Here is a 15,407-nt window from a genome sequence, read left to right as displayed (position 1 = left end):
AGACAATCTGAAAACATACTACTTCAGAAAAGTCTACAGCCAACAGAGCCCTTCTACCAGCGCAGTTTCTACCTTCACCCACTGTCCCCTTCCTTTGTAGGCTAAGCCCGCACACAGTCAGGGTCCTCTCTGCCTTTGTATCAGTTGATAAGTCATTTAGTCTGCGTTTATTGTTCTTGTCTTTATAATTATGTCTTTATTAAAATAATTAAACATAACAAAATAAACGAAGAGATAATAGCCGGGGTCTAAAACAAAGACTCAGACATATTACAGTATGGGAACAACGGGTGTTAGAGAGTGGGTTCATTTAAAATAATTACATGAATGTACAAAAAGATAAGGACTATGGATTAAAAATGATAGGAGTAACGTGCCCACCATCACCGAGTACCATAGAAAGAAGCAGGGGTTGAACAGATCAAAACAAAACAGGCCATATTGTCCCCATAGCATATGTTCCTGTCATTTTTATATGGAATGTATTTAAATTCCATTTCAATTCACAGTTGCTCTAGTGCAATGCATTGGTGGTCTACTAATATGGCTTATTACAAGGGTTTGTGGGCGAGGTTTATTATGCAATAGTGAAATGAATGCAATGGCCACTGACATTATGTTTTCTATGGTAACTGCTCTGGGACAGAACTAGATTGGGCTCTAATCACCTGTGCTAGATTGTTACAACTGGAAGCATTTAGCTAGTGTCCTTCAATCAGGAACAGAGTGTGTAAACAGGACCATACAAGCAGTTACATTGATCAATTGAGCAACGATGACCATGCATCATTGTACACACTAGAAATATATTGTGTGAACACACCCATATGATAAATAGGTAAGAAGAGCAGATATGGCTCATTGTGATCGTGTCCAGGAATATTTGTTATTACATACCTTATTGATTCGGAGATAATTTTTCTAGTGATGCATGCATAGTTTTGCTGCCTGATTGCACATAGGCAATTGAAAAGTTGCGCCCAAGATTCTCAGATGCAAGTTGCATTAGACAGCCCTCAGACATTAGTTAAAAAGTGGAAATCCCCTTTAAAAGGGAATCCTGCCAGATACTTTGCGCTTCCCTCATTGAGAACAGCATAAAGTAGTTGCAGACATGCCGATTCCAGAGTTCTGTCACTTACGGGGCAAGGTTGTGTAGTTTTACTGCACTGCCTAGTTCCTACTCCCACAGCATCAGGTGTGAGAAATAGGCTGGCATATTCTGGAGGTGCCGCTCGCCCCATCCACCAGCCGTGATTGACATTCTTCTCAGTATGTAGTATAAGGCCACTCTCACACATGCGTTTGTAAAAGCGGTGTTTACAGCTGCGCTGACAAGCATGTATGAGAGCGTTCTCAGCAGCTATAAAACTGAAAAAAAAAACAAAAAAAAAACACACGGTAACCACCTTCTACCACGTTTTTAGCACCCCATTCTTTTCAATTGGCTAAGCATCGCATTTTAAACGCAGAAACGCATGAAAATAGAACAGACGGCTTGAAAAATGCAGCATTGAAAACACTGTTTTAATGCTTGTCTGAGAAGCTCCATTGAAATCAATGGTAGAGATTGACAGCATTTAACGCTGCGCTGAAAACGCAGAGTTAAAAGCAGGAGAAAAGAAAAACGCTTGGGTGAGAGTGGCCCAATAGCCAGAAAAAAAGTCACATTGCGAATACGCCAGACCAATCTCCTACTGGGCACTGCAGGTGCTCAACGAACTACATGCAGGGAGCTGCTGCTTTACTACGCAAAACAGAGTGATAGAATAAACACGTCTTATTACTTTATGCTGCCCTCAGGGAAAGCAGTATAAAATACCTGACAGGTTCCCTTAAGGCCCCCTGTCCATGGGTGTTGCGAAGTCCCGGGGTGAATCTCTGCCTCAGGAGCCGCCGCCCGATGAATGTCCGCTGGTCAGCCTATCTGACAGATAGGTTGACCGCAGAGAATCGCAGTGATTCTCCGCTCGTGGACACGGGGCCGATGCTTTCCATTGCAACGCTATGGAAAGCTTCAGCCGGCGTGATTCACCGGCGATTTACCGCCGGCTAAATCATGTCCGTGGACAGGGGGCCTACAGAGTGTCATAAATGCAGAATAGAAACAGTTGTGTAGAACTGTTTATTATGAAAAAAAAGATATACAATATGGTTATCAACATTTTAACTGTAGCAAAATTCTCATTCACCAAGACAAAATGTATGGTCTGTATGCTTGGAAAGATTCCAACCATAACCTCAAGTATCGCGCTGCTAACAAAACATTAATATCTCCCAAAATGCTACCAAGCAACACTTTCCAGTGCCTTTCTTGGCGAAATGCTTGCCAACACTTTATATAGTTAAACAAGCAGAATGTTGTTTCTCATCAAACCCAACGATGAGATTAATACTCCAGCTTAGAAATCCTTGCTGATCAACTCTTCCAAACGTTCAAGATGAAGCCAACGAACGTTCTGCTGACAGAATGCAAATGGAATCAGAGTGAATATCCCGTCACGTGGCAAATCCACAGTACCAAGACTTCAGCAGACGATCTGCCCAAATGCAAGATCTGTGGAATAAGGTAAACCTCCATTGTTTGAAGGACTTCAATATTTACCAATTATACAGGTTGTAGAGCATACTTAAAAATGTACAAGAAAGAACAGTGTAGGAAAACATCAACAGTCCATTATAACATGGAAACCATCTCCTCTGGCAAAATAAAAAAAAATATTGACTACGTATCAGTATTCATAACAGTATTCAGATACTAGTCAAGATTTAAAAGTAGTATATGAAGATTTCCATGTCACTTTTCCAGGCTTATAAATTCTTTTACCCATAGTTCACAGTACAAACAATATGAAAGTTCTCCACTTTAGAGCTCTGGAAAAAAAAACAACAAAAAAAAAAAACGCAAATATGAAGAGCCGTATCCTTGGTGCTGGGAAGGGGGGTGTGGGTGGGGGGGCGTACATTACTTTTCAGTCTCTAATTAAAGTCAGGTAAAAAATAAAAGCGAACGTAAACAGAGAACAGCCTTAAATAAGGAAGAGCTCTCATCCCACAGTCACAAATCTGCTTCCTTTGTTCAGAGTCTGAGACAGTCTTTGCTCCTTCAGGATCTTGAAGCGCTCGTTCAGTGTGATTCCAGTCTAGTGAAAACAAGAGGTACAGCAAAACTTAACTTTCTGAGCACTGGGAAATATAAATCAGCAATATTAAGGCAAGATTCATTGTATAAATTCGAGGATAGGGGAGTAGTCTTCTGAAGATGACGGTTTAGTGGGGGAAAAAAAACAAAACGACATCTTACCTGTTTAACAACGCTGTTTATATCGAAGTCGAGTGGAACCCCCTTAGGAATCTTTGCTTCTGCACCTTCTTTTTTCAACAAAAAAGGCAAAGGAGGCCTCGACAACATTGTTCCCATAGTACTATTGAAGGCAAGCATGACACCATAAACAATTAGACAAATTCACTATTTTGTAGTTTATGAAAAGACCAGAGAATGCACAAAAACAAAAGACAAACAACTACGCATTTACTATGACTCAAGTCTACGCACCTTGGTACAGCAGAAGGGTTACCAAATGATACAGTCAGAAGACCACTTCTGTTCATAGATGTCCTCCATCTGAAAATATATAGAAGTAAATAGAACTAATTCTTCCATCAGCTCCTTGCAATCACAATGTGTCTACAGCAATGGGAGATTAATGTTTTGTTAACTGAAAAGGGACACAACGGCCAGAGCATAGCTGAGAAAAATAGCAATTCTGGGACACGTTAATTACTTAGAGATTACCAAGACCTAAAACTCACGCATGATTTCTGTTCAGGTCCTGAGACGCATGATTTCTGTTCAGGTCCTGAGCTTCCTCACGTTGGTCTCTGTCCATTCTTGCCTGTACCTGAAATAGAAGAAATGAAGCGGCTTACTACTCCCCTTCATGTTCACATATGCAGAAAGCAATGCAGGCTAATCTTGCTTTTACTACTGCATTGAATTTTCAAAATCAAGTTTGCTGCTAAAGGTGGTAGTGTCCTCCAGCTAACCACGTGTGGGTCTTTGATGCCTTGAATGTGTTTACATTGAGAATTCTTGAAGAGCTGCCTGTGATTAAAGGGATTTTCTAAGCAGGTGTCTCAAAATGGTACCAATAAAAATTACAAAAAGCAAGATCTCACATAGCTCTGATGCTTTAAAAAAAAAGAAAAAAAAAAAGTGCTATGGGTCTTTAAAAATATTGTGCTTCTACAGAAGTCCTATTGAAGAGACAGAGGACAGCAAACCTGAAGAAATACATGTGATACAATATATATGAATATGAGTCATTACCCAGATTTTTCGTTAATTCTAACTAGGTTATGTTTTGTTTCATAAATGTTCCGTTTTGGAATCCCCCTGTGCGGGGTATATCTCGGGCTAATACACTGCTATATTTTGATGGAAATTAATACAATTATTTGAAAAATATTGTGCTAAACTAGAAAAAAAAAATTCTATAGAAACTTTATATTGCAGCATTGTTAATTTTACCAAATACTGAACACTATAAAGACAAGACACAAAAACTATAGCAGAATTTCTAGAAGTTATAGCCATCTACCCAACCCCTCCAAAAAAAACAAAAACATTTATACCAAAAAAAGTTTACATATTATATATGTGGGAGCATTAAAATATAAAACTGGTCCGAAATTATATTAAAAAAATAAAAATAAAAAGAATACACAAACACACGACAAACCCTCATATGACTAGATCAACAAGTTATGACCCTTGCAAAGCCATTATGAAAATTGCTTGTTCCCTAAGCCACAAAATAAGCTGTTCACACAAGGGGTTAAACATAACTGGAATCGCTGTGTCCATAAAAAGTCCAAACTACTAAAATATCACATTCGTCTCAAAAGAAGGAACACCTTTAAATTGTTTTTTTATTGCGAAACCTCCTAATAAAAAAAATGGAATAAAGAGTTGCACGTGCCACAAAAAGTAATCAAAACTAGACCTTGCCCTGCAAAACACAAGCTGCAGGCTCTCACAGGGCTCCATCAATGTATGTTAATAAAAATTTGGTATCGCCATAATTGGACTGACCTGCAGAACAAAGCCAGCATATTACTGCAGAGTGAACGCGGGGGAAAAAAAATAAAAAAAATACAAAATTTTAAAAAAACAATGGCGCAATTAAGATTTTTTCCCTTCCTTCTCATAAAGCTTTTTTTGAAGACACCATACAGCATGTTCACTCAATTGAGATGAGCGAATATACTCGTTTCGAGTAATTACTCGATCAAGTACCGCTATTTTCGAGTACTTCAGTACTCGGGTGAAAAGATTCGGGGGGCGCCGGGGGGAGCCCTCTCTCTCTCCCCCTCTCCCCCCCACTCCCCGCTGCAACCCCCCACATCTTTTCGCCTGAGTACGGAAGTACTGGAAAATCGCGGTACTCGGACGAAAAGGGGGCATGGCCGAGTACGCTCGCTCATCTCTATCACTCAACCATGCTCATAATTGTGGCAGTGTGGATGCTAGGCTGTTCCATTAAACATGACATTCTTGGCATATGCCATCAAACGAGACGGATCGCCCGACATATCTAAAGTGTGGAACCAGGATTTTATGTCTATACAGTCAGTTCAAAAAAGGTCTTTCAGATGGTTATTATTACCTTGAGGCCTCTTTGAAGAAAGTATGTGGCTTGCCGAGTGTCTCTCTGCTGCCTCATTCTCAGTCCACTTCTAAAAGTGTTTGCATTTGAGTAATTGCTGAAATATTAACACAAGATTTAAAGAGCAACTCCATTTAGATATCAAAATACGTCTCTTTTTCTAGTTCATTACTTTCAGTTTCGGTCATGGTCAGTTTTTGCCCATTGTCAGTCACATATTTTGGATACCAGAAACTATACAGACAACTTAAAAATGTTTACAGATGACAAAAGTGTCTCCTTACAGCATACACTTAACAAGCTGTCCTTGTATAAACCTATTAATGGCAAAAAACTAATAGGACCAGTCTAGAAGGAGAACAAAAAAAATTATGCAACTGTATTCCTTTTTTGACTATGGGCGCCCACAGCGGAAACAGACTCTGTGCCCAGCCGATACCCACGTGTACCTATATTTTCCTCTTCTCTTCTGTACTGCAGATAATCCGCACAGCTCGCTGTCTGACATGCGCAGTACAAAATTTATTTTTAAACTTCTGCTTCTCCCGTGGAATCTGCAGCACATCCACAATGTCAAGTGTGGATGGACCATGAGTCAGACGGCCACCATTGACTTCAACGGAAGCCGTCCGTGCAGATCCGCAGGAAAGATGGAGCATGCTGCGATTTTTCATGTGTGTATTCATCTTAGGTCTTAAAAAAACAATAATAGAAAGTTAACAAAATAGTACACTTTTTAAATTTGTTCAGGAACTCTTTTTGCCAATTCTTTTATAAGAGCCTTTCTACAGTACAGAAACGCTCTAGGGTAGTTTGTTAAGATGAATTATTCTACAGGTCAGGCTGTTAACTCACAGAGCATTGCTTAAAAGGAATACAAAAGTATTAAATTCTTGACAGGAAGCAGAAGCAAGTATGAACGGGTTTGCAGCCTGTGAATGTACTTAAAGGGGTTGTCCCGCGGCAGCAAGTGGGTCTATACACTTCTGTATGGCCATATTAATGCACTTTGTAATGTACATTGTGCATTAATTCTGAGCCATACAGAAGTTATCAAAAGTTTTATACTTACCTGCTCCGTTGCTGGCGTCCTCGTCTCCATGGTGCCGACTAATTTTCGGCCTCTAATGGACAAATTAGCCGCGCTTGCGCAGTCCGGGTCTTCTGCTGTCTTCAATGGGGCCGCTCGTGCAGAATGCCGGCTCCGTGTAGCTCCGCCCCGTCACGTGCCGATTCCAGCCAATCAGGAGGCTGGAATCGGCAATGGACCGCACAGAAGCCCTGCGGTCCACAGAGAGAGAGGATCCCGGCGGCCATCTTCAGCAGGTGAGTATGAAGACGCCGGACCGCCGGGGTTCGGGTAAGTTCGGGTTAAAAAAAAAAAAAAAAAAAAAAACCGTTTCGGCGCGGGACAACCCCTTTAAGACTCATTCACATGTGCATGTTAGACTCATTCACATGTGCATGTTAGACTCATTCACATTACGTATTCACAGACCCAACAATACCTATTCCCTGTCCTTCTTAGCAAATAAATATACAGAAGGGCCCATTGTTTATGTATAAAAACCAAGGATCACATGTTTTATGCGTATTTGCTCTAGCCCATTCAGTTCTAAGGTCTATTTGGGTGCATATTATGCACCAAAATAGGACATGCTGTGTATTTTTTCACACAACCGAAAACTTATGTGAAAAATATGCAGATGCGAATGGACCCAATAAATGGGTTTTATTCACAGCTAATACATGACGTATTTGTGCCTGTGTGTATGAGCCCTCAGTGTTCTCATTTACTGATGGCATAGATCTTAAAAATGGTGAGGAAATGAGACAAAGTATAACAAAAAGTTGCAGAAGTTTTTGGTGGCTTTTTTTGTTTTGATACATTTCTAAGCTTTTTTTTTTTTTTTTTTTTTTAAACTGTCATTTTTCCATGTTCTTTAGGGGAGCCTATGAGGGGGAAAAACAAAAAGTTATACCTACAACATGCTGCATTTTGGAAACAAAATGGTACCAGACGAATGCGGATGGCATAATTCTGCCGGCAATACACATCAAAATCCGCAGTTAAAACGTGCATATTTTGGTGCGAAATTCCAGGATGGCATATTCCGCAACGGTGTTGCAGATTATTCTGTCCCGTGTGAAAGCACCTTCCAAGGGCTTATTCAGACATACATATATTGGTCGGGTTTTCACGCCCGGCCGATATACGCTGTCCCTCTCTACAAGGGGAGGAGGCGGGCCTGGCAGGGGGCTAGTGCACTGAGCTCTAACCCCCTTTCCGCCCCTGGCCACTGCTTGCAATGGGAGGGAGGGGCAGAGCCAAGCTCCACCCATCTCAACCCCTCCCATTAAAAAACAGTGGTGAGGGAAGGATGGGGAGCGGGAGCTCAGTGCACTAGCCCCCCGGCCAGGCCTGCCTCCTCCCCTTGAAGAGGGACAGCGTATATCGGCCGGGCGTGAAAACCCGCCTGATATACGCCTGTCTGAATAAGCCCTAAGGCAATAAAGAAAAATATATTGTTTTCAGTGCAATTTACATTTCACTATCATGTAAAGTCTGACCACAGCATTTTTTGAAAAAAATATACTAATGAAAAAAAAAATGGCGCCAAAAGTGAGGCAGTTTTCCCAAAAATGCTGGATATGAATCCACCCTAAGACATTTTATGCATTAAAATCTGTGTCAAATCTAACTTGCCTGTTAAAGGGATATCTGTGTAATGCTGATGAAGACTTGCTTGTCAAATCCATGGATCTTGAATAGTTAATTTTTCTCCTGAAAGGCAGCCGCTGAGACGCTGAATTCTACAAAGGTAATAGAAAAGTATATAAGAGGGGTTTAAGGCTGGGGCTACATGGAGATCTTTACTAGTGCGACTTTCCAGTAGTGCGAAATAGTGTGAGTTACATACAACTGAGTGCTCTCCTACCAACTGCAGATGCAACAATAGTTAAAATTGTAAACTCTCCATGTTGCATCAACGGTACAGCATAAAACAAAATATATAATCTGTCTGTCTGCCTATCACTTAACAGAGCATGAGTACCTTGCAGTTCGAGATCCTGCCAAAATTCAACCATCAATCATAAGATCTGGGAACCATGTACCCGTTCTTAGTTTCCTAATTGGAATAATAGGTCCAGAACCCCCTTATCACATGCAAGTGTAATTCGGACATGTGCAGATGGACATACTATATAGTTTGAGCTAGGTGCCAGCTCATATGCTTGGGAATGGCTGCATCGCCAAATCATTGCAAATTTTTATATGGGAACAATAAAATGTGACCAAGGAGATGCTGACTTTGGGAGTTTTCTTTTCTAACTGTTAAATATGTCTAGGCAATACAGGACCATGGTCCTACTGCACTACTAGTTCCCCAGGAAACACCACGTGGAGGTGACCATGTGTTGTTGGTCTCGTGTTTAACTCATTGTTTTGTGTTTTAGGAGGTGTTGCCACAAAACACACGGGCGTACGCTCAGCTACACTAGCCCCTGGGGACGTAGTTGTGCATGAACAAGGTTTTTGTTTTTTTTAATTGGGCCATTAAACGCATTGCCATAGCGTGCAAGTTCAAAGAACAGCAGGAAGATAGGGCAAGTCCTAGAAGACGCACACGGAGGCGAGGTAGATCCTCGCTGCAGCAGACGCACACGGAGGCGAGGTAGATCCTCGCTGCAGCAGACGCACACGGAGGCGAGGTAGATCCTCTGCAGCATATCCACAGAGAGGTGAGGTCGAACAATGAATTTCTCAAAAAGGCCTGCTCCACGACCTGAAGGTAGTGTGTGTGTTCAAAAAAGAAAATCATTTCCCTAGGCTTTATAGTTTCTGAGAAAAGGACCCTCATGTATTGTGGTTTTCACACTTAGAATTGAATAATCAAGTTGCAACCCATTACTTTCCCTATTTAGAACCTGAGCTTCAAATCTGTATGACACTGGGAAGTTAGAGAATTAGTGATGAGTCAGTCAGTGAGTCAATCAATCAGTGAGGGTTTTCGCATTTATATTTATATAGAAGTCTTACCTGTCAGGTTTGTTCTTTTTTTTTAGCTATGCAGGCTACTGTTTGAACTTGGCTATAGTTACATCACCATTACTTATTAGGATTACTACATTGCAATTCTAGAATTTCATTGCAACGTTTTATTATGCTACATTTTGATATTTTAGTAGGTATAAAAGGGCTGTACACACGTACAGTTTGGGAGGTGCCGGCAGAAGGGTGGTTAATACCATAGCCAAGAGTAATTAAAATCACAGCACTCCCGGACATTATTCGTTTGCTTGATGTGAACTTTTTACTAGCAAATCCAAACACAAGTGGTTGTGCAGATACTGTATATATGTGAACAGGAGTGCAAAGACACTAGAACTGATTTAAAGGGACATTTGCAATTTCACTCTAACACAGGCATGGCTTAATCTTTCAGAGAAGTATATGCTACTGACAGGATGACTCTTCAGATTTATCAGACAACAGAACCATCACAGCATAGGCAGCCTGCACAAACGTATAGTGCTCACGATGTGTGCGTACACAGAGGAAGAGCATGCTGCAATCTATTTCTCAAGCGTATTGATACACCGTGTCCACACGCCAGTGTGCATGGATCAACGAAAGTCCTTTGACTTTCATTGACTCCATTCACTGCGTTTCACGCATCTGTGCAGCGCACGCGTAATAAGCGGTGAAGACACTGTGGTGAACAAAGCTGTGTTGATGAAAGGAAAACTTGATACTAAAGGACTTGACTCCTAACTGTGTGACACAAGTCAAGATAAATATCAATGACTAAATAAACGGGTGCGAAGATAGTAGGAAACTTTACTCTCCCATGCCAAAGTCAGAAACTGGGGTCCCAGAGTCCAATTACCAAAATTTTATGTAAATGAGTAACATAACCTTGTGAAAAGGAGAATATGTTACCCTCACATGAAGTGGACGATTCAAAGGACCAAATCCACTCCAAGAGGACATTCTACGCAAAGCTGTCTTGGCACCATATGGGCGCTTTTGCACCCCCATGTTTCCAGCACCTGCAAAGAAGGAGGGAAAAAAAGGGGATCAATAAAGTCCTGTTAGCATTTAGAAAATGAACATACCGCCACATGTTCACGTACCAGTCTGGCGTCGCGCACCCCATTTTCTCTTATTATTTCTAAACTGCTGGAAAGAATTTGTTCGTGCTCCTCCGCTGAACAGGGCTTGGTTTTGCTGTTCTTGCTTATTCAACTTGATAATGTCATCTGCGGGAGAGGGAGAATGAATAAAGGAGGAATTAAACCGCACCAGATCTTCAAATCCAGAATGGAGGACTAGGGAATATCAAAATGTCTAGCTCTAACCCCAATATACAATGTTACTTCTCCCCACATCACTGACTTTCATCTAATATTCAATATTTACACCTATTATGTTAATATTTTACATTAATGCTTTTTGGAACCGCCTGACAATACTCTAAGTTGTCTTTCTGTATAAGACTCCATTACAGAACAGAAGAATGAAGACAAAAAAATGGTGAGCTGGTTTCCATCATTCTAAAGGTGTAGATACTGCACTATTTATGACAGAGAGCCAGGATGGAAACCACAGACAGAAGTGTGACTAGAGTCAGAGAGTTTTAGAGCGAGTTCACATCCGGCAGATTTATTGTATAAACCATTCCAAAGATTCACAAGACTCGCCGCCATATGTGAACATGACTTTATGGATATACAGAAGGTACTTGATGGCATTGATAGGGTCAAAATCCAAACTGTTGGGTGCTTTTACTCCTATTGCTCCTTGTGAACATAACATTCAGGATAGAGATACAAACTAACATTTCATTTTACAGACCAATGTTTAAAAATTCTACGCAACGTCTGTGTGGTCCAAACACTCTTTATGAATTCTTTAAGGGCATAGTTTAAAAAAAAAATGGGGTCACTTTTGCAGTGTGTTTTGGGAAGGAAGGGGGGGGGGTTCTCCCTCTACCGTTACCTGAGGGGTCTTTGCAAATACAACATGATGTCCAAAAACTACCAAAAAAAAAATCTACCCACCAAACAGCACTCCTTCTGTTGGGAGCGCTGCCATGTGCCAAAACAGCAGATTACATCAACATATGGGTCATTGTCATATTCAGGAGTAATTGGGTAGCAAACTGAGGGGTACTTTTTCTCCTACTGACCCTTGTTAAAAATGAAACATTTGGGGCTAAACCTGCATTTTATTTGAAATAGTTGAATTCTTTATGGCCCAGTAAGGCCTCTCTCACACAGGCGTTTGAAAAAGGCCGACAGCAGAGTTGATGAGGTGCATTAAATGTCAAAAATAGATAAAGTCATACCACATAAATGTCAAATTTTGAAAGATGCTAGTTTTTTCAAATCTTCTCTTTTTTTTTTTAAATTACACACCAAAATATATCACGGATATAAAGTAAAATGTGTCACAAACAAACAGTCTCAGAACCACTTGAATAAGTAATAGCATTCCGAAGTTATTACCGCATCATGTGACACGTCAGATTTGAAGAATTGGGCTTGGTCACAAAAGGCCAAAACTGGCTTGAGTGGTGAGTCGTTAAATATGTCTAGAGATGTGCGTCACTTTGTATGCTACCCGGATAGAGCAGTAAGACTGCGCCAAATTTTTATTACTTTTTTTTTTTAAAGTCAATTTTTAAATCTAAAAACCGAACTCCACTCAAAAGTGGAAAGGAAGGCGCAACATCTGGCATTTTTGGCGCCAATATTAGGCTGGGTTCACACGGGGCAGATTCCCACCAGGAAATCCCGCTGTTTGGCCGCAGCAAAAACCGCGAGATTTCCACCGGGAGAACCGCCGCGGAAAAACCTGCGGCGGCTTCGAAGCGGCCCGGCCGCGCGCTCTTCCACTGCGGCCGGCACTCCCATAGAGGAGTGCGCGGCCGCAGTGGAAAGAAAAAATAAATAGACATGCTGCATATTCTAAAGCCGCGGCTGCGGTCGCCGCAGCCGCGGTTCCTGCCTAACTTACCGCAGCGGATTGGCCGTCCCGTGTGGACGAGATTTCTGAGAAATCTCGTCCACATGGCTGGCAAACATCGAGATTAGCGGCCGCAGGAGGATTTGCCGTTGCGAAATTCCACGGCAAATCCGCCCTGTGTGAACCCAGCCTTAAATGTGTCTAATATCTGCCAGAACTCTGGCGCAACCCCAATAATAAATGTGCCACAGATGTTTATTTATATAATTTTTAAGAAAAACACAACAGCCCGATATTAGCAGCACAAGATCACTGCCATACGTGGCGATAGGCCGGGTCACTGCTGGTTCCACAGCGGTAAAACGCTTGATGGCTCACGCAGCGTTTTACGCACACGTAAAAGCCAGACCTTTGGCTGTATTCATACCGGCGATATACACACGCAACTTATGTCCGAGTCCAAAACAAACATAACTCGCACTGAAAAAGAACCCATTCATTTGAATGGGTTAATTCCCACATGCAATTTTTCACTTGGACTAATAGATCGAATTTGAAACATCACACATTTTTTTTTTAGATTCTTGTTCTAAACACTATTTCCTATGGGAGTGTTCAAAAAAATAAGAAGTCCGATCCATTCTTAATGCATGTTACTATTGGGACCATATGGAAAAAAGAATCAGAAGTGCAGAGCAGTGAAAAACGGGTCTGAATTACGCAGGGGGGGGGGGGGGGGGGGGGGGGGGGGAGAGAAATCACAAAAATGCATGACAAACACAGGGGAAAAAAATCACATTGAAATCGGATGAAAAATGGTCAGTTTTTCAGTGACAGCTATCACACCTGCGAATACAGCCCAAGACCCCAATCACACCTGCAAACTGCGCTGTTTGTTCCGTTAAGAGAAAAAAAAAAAAAAAGAAACTGAAAGGGACTTACTCCTTCTATTTGCTTTCTGGCTTTTAAAAAACCCACTGACATCAAAATAATAGTTTTAGGCCTCGCTCTCACAGGCGCTTTGTATCGCTAGTATCAAAACGCCGTGTTAATTGGGGTATAAAGCTCCCGTTGAAATCAATCGGGCCTCAGACATGCGTTTGATGGCAGCGCTGGATGGAGCCTTCCAGCGCCTCGATTTTCTAACGCTGTCTGCTCTGTCCCTGGCCTTTCAGTGCAGCTCATCACCCATCACAATGATGGGGTGTGCTAAAACACGCGGTCGGCGGCAGGGAGCTGCGGCCGAAAGTGCAAGTAAAATCACAGCACTTTGACGTGTTCATGTGTGAGAGGAGTCTTAAGCTGGGGTCACATGGGGCGTAATTGCTGTGGAATTTCCGTGCAAACTTTCTGCATGGGCATTTCGCCCGCTCTTTCTTAATCCTGGGATTAGCCAGCAAAGTGGACGAGATTTGCAGAAGTCTCGTCCACACGCTGCGGCCAGTCCGCGGCGGCCAAGCTGCGCTGTAATGGATATGCCACACAGAATTCAAGGGCGCGGCATACCAATTCTTTCCAGTTTCTGCAGTGGCCGCTCTCCTCTCTATGGGAAAAGATGGCCGCAGCGAAATACAGGCAGTGAAGCCACTCCAAAGTCGGTGGTGAAAGGCCGCGGATTTTGTAGCTGCATTTCTCCCACGGAAATCTTGCGGTATTTCCATGCGGTCATTCCACGGGATTTCAGTCCCATGTGATCCCAGCCTAAGGGTGTTCTGGGGGTTCCGCTTTCCTGCTTCACTCGGGGAGCAGGAGAGGGGGACTGCGCAATGGAATGCCTCCATCTCGGGGCAGACCCCATTGGCTATAACGGGGTCCGCCCGCTTTGCACCCAGCTGACCAGCTTTTGGATGGAAGATACTGTGCCGCGTGCAGCGCTTTTTCTTACGGTATTTTCAGCCAGAAGTTCCAACGCAGACGTGACACCACCGCGATTCCATCTCTATGCTCCAAAATCGAAGCAATGAGCCGGAAAGCCTGAATGAGCCGAAACCGAAGAGGACGTGCCCCCTTATGCCATCTTGTTTACGTTGCTGGAGCAATGAAGTATCAAGCAGGAGCGTGAACCAGTGATAGCCACGCTGGGCACCATTACTAATTCTCAGACTATGTGTAGAGACGCCTGGTATAAAACGGGCAACCATATACCCATCTCTACCGGCATAAAGGCAGGAAGCCCCCTGTGGTTTGCCCGTCTGGCCTATGGGAAAGCTGGGTGAGAACTAAGGGAAGTAAGTGTATATTCTTTAACTTGCCAGGCTGAAGGGACCTGCATGTCCAGGAGATGCCCCTGGGAGACAGCAGCCAGCTGAACGGGCAGTGTCTGGGTGACTAGCTCCTTACCAAGAGACAGATCAATCTTGTCAATGTCAGTCATGTCAGATGTGGACGGCACCATCTCGGTCCCCGGCAGTACAGCGCCCCGCAGAGGTCTCTGGCGCCCCGTCTGCTGTCCGGAAGCCGTTCTAAACAGTATCAAGCGATGGGTGACTAGGCCCCAGCACTGAGCGACCTGCCTGCTACATCAGCTGACGTGTGGCGTAACGCCGCATCACTACGCGGCGGCCATCTTTGTAGGGGCAAGGACCTGATGTAACCACAAGTTGTGCTGTGGCAGGGGGCGCTGCGGGCCGCCGTCATACTGTATGAGATGCAACATGGGTTGTAGCTGACCCCTTTGGGTTTTAGTCGTGTTTCCACGTTCACGGAGGGTACTTTGTTATAGGGCCCTATGGAAACGCGTACAGCTCGTCTAGAAAACCCATCGA

At 42.8% G+C, this 15,407-nt stretch overlaps 1 protein-coding gene across 3 annotated transcripts; it reads right to left on the bottom strand.

The window, feature by feature from the left end:
• Positions 1 to 2,111: 2,111 nt before the first annotated feature.
• On the bottom strand, positions 2,112 to 15,152 carry FYTTD1 (forty-two-three domain containing 1). 3 transcript variants are annotated; one of them, XM_066602853.1, is made up of 9 exons: positions 14,983 to 15,152; positions 10,809 to 10,934; positions 10,615 to 10,724; positions 8,377 to 8,483; positions 5,670 to 5,766; positions 3,814 to 3,902; positions 3,557 to 3,625; positions 3,305 to 3,425; positions 2,112 to 3,143 (listed from the first exon to the last, which is right to left on the bottom strand). In XM_066602853.1, the coding sequence occupies exons 1-9, from the start codon at positions 15,035 to 15,037 to the stop codon at positions 3,048 to 3,050; spliced, it is 870 nt and encodes a 289-aa protein (XP_066458950.1). In that variant the 5' UTR covers positions 15,038 to 15,152; the 3' UTR covers positions 2,112 to 3,047. The 3 variants fall into 3 exon arrangements, with proteins under 3 accessions (XP_066458950.1, XP_066458966.1, XP_066458958.1); XM_066602869.1 differs by having other exon boundaries at positions 3,841 to 3,902; XM_066602861.1 differs by having other exon boundaries at positions 10,621 to 10,724.
• Positions 15,153 to 15,407: the final 255 nt, after the last annotated feature.

This window comes from Eleutherodactylus coqui, chromosome 1 (genome assembly GCF_035609145.1).
Source record: "Eleutherodactylus coqui strain aEleCoq1 chromosome 1, aEleCoq1.hap1, whole genome shotgun sequence".
Lineage (NCBI taxonomy): Eukaryota > Metazoa > Chordata > Amphibia > Anura > Eleutherodactylidae > Eleutherodactylus > Eleutherodactylus coqui.
Note: the sequence above shows the minus strand (reverse complement) of the source record. Positions and strands in the feature narration are given on the sequence as shown.

What these genes read in the sequence shown, in the direction of transcription:
- FYTTD1 (XM_066602853.1), bottom strand. Translation starts at nt 15,037, where the DNA reads ATGGTGCCGTCCACATCTGACATGACTGACATTGACAAGATTGATCTG. An exon ending in CAAGATTGATCTGTCTCTTG is followed by an intron (nt 10,935 to 14,982) that starts GTAAGGAGCTAG and finishes CCTCTCCCGCAG; the next exon opens with ATGACATTATCAAGTTGAAT. An exon ending in AACCCTTCTGCTGTACCAAG is followed by an intron (nt 3,426 to 3,556) that starts GTGCGTAGACTT and finishes TGCCTTCAATAG; the next exon opens with TACTATGGGAACAATGTTGT.